This window comes from Protobothrops mucrosquamatus, unplaced genomic scaffold, assembly GCF_001527695.2.
Source record: "Protobothrops mucrosquamatus isolate PMUCROS unplaced genomic scaffold, P.Mucros_1.0 scaffold325, whole genome shotgun sequence".
Lineage (NCBI taxonomy): Eukaryota > Metazoa > Chordata > Lepidosauria > Squamata > Viperidae > Protobothrops > Protobothrops mucrosquamatus.
Window position 1 is genome coordinate 915,902 of NW_015386664.1, and position 6,363 is coordinate 922,264.

Genomic DNA, 6,363 nt, shown 5'->3' on the forward strand with positions numbered 1-6,363 from the left:
AAAAAATCAAATAGCCCATTATTATAATTCTACTTCACTGGCTCTCTGTAATATAATTCCTTGCACACTGTTTGAAGCACTCCTATATATTCTTTACTTATATCAACTTTCCATTCAGTCTGTTGGGAAGTTGATCTACTGTATATGTTATTATTTTTCATCAGTTTGTCTTTTTGCAATACTTTTACATTCACTCTTAGTTTTTTCACTTCTTTCCTTTTCTTCTGTGCCCATTTTGTCGAGGCCTGTCCTTATGCACAGATATAGTATAGGTGGTACCTTGCTCAATAGTAGTAACTGTGAGAGGGATCTTGGAGTCCTAGTGGACAATCACTTAAATATGAGCCAGCAGTGTGCTGCAGTTGCCAAAAAAGCCAACACAGCGCTAAGCTGCATTGACAGAGAGATAGAATGAAGATCACATGAAGTATTAATACCACTTTACAATGCCTTGGAAAGGCCACACTTGGCATACTACATCCAGTTTTGGTCACCACAATGTAAAAAAGATGTTGAGACTCTAGAAAGAGTACAGAGAAGAGCAACAAAGATGATCAGGGGACTGGAGGCTAAAATATATAAGGAACGGTTGCTGGAATTGGGTATTTCTAGCTTAATGAAGAAAAGGACGAGGGGGGACATGAAAGCAACATTCCAATATCTCAGGGAGTGCCACAAAGAAGAGGGAGTCAAGCTATCCTCCAAAGCACCTGAAGGCAGGACAAGAAGCAATGGATGGAAACTAATCAAGGACAGAAGCAACCTAGAACTAAGGAGAAACTTCCTGACAGTTAGAACAATTAACCAGTGGAACAACCTGCCTCCAGAAATTGTGAATGCTCCAACACTGGAAGTTTTTAAGAAGAGACTGGACAGCCATTTGTCCGAAATGGTATAGGGTTTCCTGCCTGAGCAGGGGATTGGACTAGATGACCTCCAAGGTCCCTTCCAACTTTATCATCATCATCATCATCATCATCATCATCATCATCATCATCATCATGATCAGTAGTAGTAGCGGTAGTAGAAGTAGAAGTAGTAGTAATAGTATATAATTTCATCAAAAATGCATTGTCACCTCATTAACTGAATTTTCATCTAATTCTACCCTTAGCTTTCTGTGAAATATGGACCTATATTTACTGTCTGGAATGGATCAAAGCCAATGGTTGCTCTTTGTAGTTATGAAGTGATAAAAGATGCTTTGATAGATCATTCAGAAGAATTTGGTGGGCGAGCAGAAATGCCTGCACATAAGCGAATTTTCCAAAATAAAGGTTGATTCTCTTTCATTTCCTTATTAGTTATCATTTTTCTTTAATTTTCTGTACATAGTTTCAAATTATCTAAATGCCATTAATAATATTGATAATTGTGAAAGTTTCACTTAAAATGAAGTTTAGTAAAGATGTTGATTTGGTCATGCTTCTAGAAAAAGGAAGAAAATGTTCTTTATCATTCCCTTTCCACTTCTCAAGTCTGCTCAGGTTGTCACTTACATGCATAAACAACAACAACAACAATAATAATTAAAAAAACCACCCTTCTCGGAACTGCCTGTATACTCAGATGCTATCTTAATAATTCTTAGGTCCTTGGTTAGGACTTGAACTGTTAAGAAATCAATGGTTGTACCAATAGTAATAGGAGCCCTTGGAGCAATACCCAAAGGGTTGCCTAGATTCATGAACTTATCAGACCTGAATATTCTGACTTTGCAAAAAAACCCACCTTACCTGGAACTGTTTATATAATCAGACACCTTAACAGCTCTTAGGTCCTTGGTTAGTACTTGAACTGTTAAGTTTTTACCAGTCCCAGACTGTGAATCGAATTGAAGATTAAATCTTAAATAACAACAACAACAAAAATAATTTGACCTCTAAATTGGCCCTTTGGGAAAAACAAAATGGTTTACCAATGAAGACATTTTGTGGCTTATGTTATCTGGATTAATGCTGAATATCAATTTCATATACCTTCAAAATAACTTGGACTTTGAAGAAGCTGAGTAGAAAAAATGTTGATGCCTTTGAGCTTTGATGTTGGAGAAGATTCCTGAGAACATTCCAGGGAAGACTCTTGAGAATATTGTGGATACCCAATAAAACTTATCATTGAACAAATCAGTCCAGAATTTTCACTCAAAATACAAATGACCAGACTCAAATGATCATATTTCAGAAAGTTTGTGCAAAGCTCTCTCTAGCTCTCTAGAGAAAGTTGTAAGGGTGGGAAAGATGGTAGGAAGGAGACTTGATGGAATTAGTTACAATGATGACAAATATATCAAAGTCCTCAAGAAGTAGGTTGGAGACCTATTGTAATGGACAAAATCTATGTGGTTGCTTATAATTGACAGTGACTTGATGGTATATAATCAAGCAACCAAGTAAGAGAGCAATTGGAAGTGACTTTTTTGTGTGAACAAAACCTCTGCTGCATAAACTAACCAGAACTGAACCAATTGCAATTTTCTTCTGCGTACTGAAAATTGCATCTTAGTATAGAATTCTGTCCATGACTGATCTAGAATCTGTCCCTATCCCTTTAACACTTATAGTAACTTGTGACATGATTTCTACAATCTCATTCATTCTTCTCTTAATATGACAGCACTCAAGAACAGACAGATGAAAACTGTGCAGTTCATCTAATTAGTAATTCAAGCACAAAGGGTTGTTTACTTTAAAAGTGTAGTGGGAAAATTGTAATGTATAATTTTTGAGAACTGATATCACATTATGATCTGTTTCCTGTGTCTTTGGTTTCAGGTCTGACTAGTATTGAGAAGAAATGGAGGGAGCTGCGACGGTTCACACTGTCCACCTTGCGAGATTTTGGGATGGGGAAAAAAAGAATGTCTGCGAGGGTGCAGGAGGAAGCCCTTTGTCTGGTGGAGGAAATAGCTGCTACAAAGGGTAAAAAAAAAGAAAGAAAAAGCTGGAAAGGGTTTTTGTATTATGTGAGGTTACAGGAAAACTAGATTGTAAACTTAAACTCAAATCCTCTGCACATAATAAATGCACATAATAAAGAAAAACTTAGATAGGCAGTGAATGCTCCCCTCCCTTTTGTTTTCACAGTATTGTTCAGAAGCAAAGGGAAAAGTAACACAGCTGTTTCGCCCTCTTTTTTATCCAGTGTCAGCTTTTGGCTTGATGAAATTACAAGATTGTCAAGAAGTACTGAAATCTTACTGTAACTGCAGCAGTTGAGAGATCAGAAATACTAGGAAATTGTTTAATGGGGCAATTATGGCTTTATAAAGTTACAACTTTGTCCAAAAGAAGTGAAATGTTAGGCTGGATGCAGTAACACACATTAAGCAAATTCAGAAACGAACAAAAAACTTTATGGATTAAAGAGATAGGTAAACTAAGTGAGGCAAGAAACACATAGATAAGAACAGGCTGCATGAGGGACAGAGATCTGTAAGGCAACATGGATTTGAATTGAAGGGCCACAAATAGAATTTATTCAGGCAGTTATAGCAGTTTTGAAAGCCATCCTTGTGGCCACATTTCTTCTGGAAGGAGATACAAAAAGAAGCAGGAAAAAATGTATTGGGTTATTATTATTACTATTATTATTTAAAAAGGGGGTACATTAGAAGGAGAGAAGGGTGGAGGTAAAGAGTGCTTGGTCAAAACTGGAAAGAGAAGCAAAAATGTTTCTGAAAAATATCACTTAAACATAATGCTATATTAAACACCAGGCAAAATCAGCAGCTAGCAAAGGGCAAGGTAGATAGGTAATTTAAAGGCAGAAATGAAATCATGGATAACAATTTGGGAGTTAGGGAGTTTGCATGAGGGTGGAGAACTGAAAGTCCCTGTGGATTTGAATTAAGCGGTCATAAATAGTATTCCTTTAGTGAGTTGTGGTGCCTTTGAATATAATCTTTAATGGACAAACATCTGGAACGAGACGGCAAAAATAATGGAATGACTAGCAAGTGATATTATTTAAAGAAATATAAAAAGAAAACAGGGGAAAAAAGTTTAGAAGGAGGAAGGGAGGATGAGACAGGAGAATTCAGTGAAGAAAGCAGAACCTTCAAAGAGGTGAAGAAGGGAAGGGACAAGGTGGAAAAAATCAGCCATGAGCAGAAAAAGAAAAGGAAGGAGTGAGAAAACAATTCTAGATTGAAGGCAACCATACGTTTGTGAAGAAACTCTAGTGGTAACCAGGTCAATCTTTGAATATATATATATTAGTCAATTTCAAAATGGAACATGGAAATACTATGTTGTATCTTGATTAAAGTGGTTATAGGATTTTAATACTGTGTTTATATTCCATACTTAGGAAAGAGGGAAAAAATAATAATTCCAGTTTCTCTGAATCACTTTTTGTTCCAGTTTTGAGGTGAGATTTGTGGAAGAGAAGATCCACATTCACTGATCCCACTCATAAGAGTCTGTGGTCTTTTTTTGCAGGGCAGCCTTTTGACCCAAGAAGAATTTTTTCAAGTGCTGTTTCTAATGTGATCTGTGCAGTCGTCTTTGGCAATCGATTTGATTACAAAGATCGAACCTTCATAAAGAACCAGAAGATTGTGGAGTCTCAATTAAGACACTCTGTTAGTTTCTTAGGACTGGTATGTTAATCCACCTGATCCTCTTCTTGTCATGAACCCTCATTTTAACTAGTGGGTGCGTTTGTGGGTGCAAATCAGAAATGTAAAGATTAGACGTGATGAGCTACTAAGCAGCAGAAGCCAAATCTAGACATCCAGCGTGACTGAGCCATCTAAGCATAAATTGGTTCTCAGAAAATCTCTTCTGGCTGGGCTTATTTCCTAGGGAACCATTTCCTTCTCTTGTAACTCCTTTGGGCCATGTCAGATTCTGGACAGGTGCATTTCTTCTTATCATAGAATTGTTAGACAGTCCCCCTATCTTTATGCATACAGCCAGTTTCTGTCTTTGCCTCTTGGAGGACTTTGGCCATTTTCACCATTATCCATTTGTGGAACTGATGGGGAAGGCTAGGAAAGCATTGGGAGAATCCCTTGACAAAGTAGCTCCTACAAGGAAGTCAGTTTAGGTGAGGAGAGATCTGGGGAAAAGCTTTTCAAAGACACTCCTCTTCAATTAATTTATTATAGATATAAATTCCCAATACAGTTTCCAAGACACTGTATTTACCTGAGAGTAGAATTAAAGATAGTATACTGAAAACCTTGTGATTCCTGTCTTCTTAGGTTTGGATCCATCTGAGGATTGACACTTAGCAATATCAGAGTAAAAGCTACTCTCTGAATATTTAGAGCATTAATCCTTCACCATAATGGTCTAATACAGCGATTCTCAACCTATGGGTCGCGACCCCATTTGAGGTCGATCGACCATTTCACGGGGGTCGCCAAGCAAGGCTGTCTGCCATTTTTTTCCTCTTTTCCGGCGGGTGCCTTACCTCCCTTGAGCTGGGCCAGCTGGTGGTAGGCCTGCTCCGTCTCTGCCGCTTGCCAGCTACGCCTCGGCCAGCGCAGGGGGCGGAATCACGCATGCACAGCGCTCCCGGGCAGGGAAAGTCCTCGACTTACGACTGGTTGGGTAGTCCTCGACTTACGACCGGTTTAGTCCTCGACTTACGACCGGTTGGGGGTCGCGGCATTAAAAAAGTTGAGAACCACTGGTCTAATAAGATATAATATCTAATGTGAACTCTGTGACAGGTGTACAATACATTTCCAAAACTAGTGGAATACTTTCCTGGGCCTCACAAAGTCATTCTTGCTGAGCCTGATGATGTCTGTGAATATATCCGTGAGAAGGTGGAATTGCACAAAAAGACGTTGAATCCCCAGAACCCACATGGCTATATCGATTGCTTCCTTCTTAGAATGGAGAAGGTAGGCATACATGTCTGCATAATTGTCTACATAATATACATTTAAGATGGAACTAGTTGATCCTATATGAAGAAGTATGGAAATCTAAAGGTATCCTTACAATTCTGCAAATTAGGTCAAACAATAAAAAATGAACTCTGTTATCTTTAAGACAGCAGAATTCTTCAAAAAAATAGTATGCATAGAAATTTTCTTCCCATGCTGATTTAAATTTTAGATAGGTGATATAAGTACAGTTTTCTAGAATCATGTTGTAGAAGAAATTTCTATTAGAATTAATTTATCAGATGTAACAAGTAAGTTTCTATGGAACAGATTTAATTCTCTTTTCCAACCATATACCTTAGGAATTGCTTAGACCAATTACATTAGTCCAACAACATTAGTCAAAATCAGAGTATCCATTCTTTATTGCCAGCCAATTCTTGTGGTAAATATTTGATGGGCAGATCAAAGGGGCAAGCTGTTTCTTCCTCTGCATGAAATGGTGATCCCAGAAATAC

At 37.9% G+C, this 6,363-nt stretch overlaps 1 protein-coding gene across 1 annotated transcript in view; it reads left to right on the top strand.

Annotated features, from left to right (window-relative positions):
* Window positions 1-6,363, top strand: part of LOC107286785 (cytochrome P450 2C4-like) — an 8,958-nt gene that overhangs the window by 728 nt on the left and 1,867 nt on the right. The window contains exons 2-6 of the mRNA XM_015815210.1: window positions 1,115-1,277; window positions 2,775-2,921; window positions 4,443-4,603; window positions 5,684-5,860; window positions 6,078-6,090. Coding sequence (XP_015670696.1) covers window positions 1,115-1,277; window positions 2,775-2,921; window positions 4,443-4,603; window positions 5,684-5,860; window positions 6,078-6,090 — 661 coding nt within the window. The remainder of the gene's footprint in view (window positions 1-1,114; window positions 1,278-2,774; window positions 2,922-4,442; window positions 4,604-5,683; window positions 5,861-6,077; window positions 6,091-6,363) is intronic.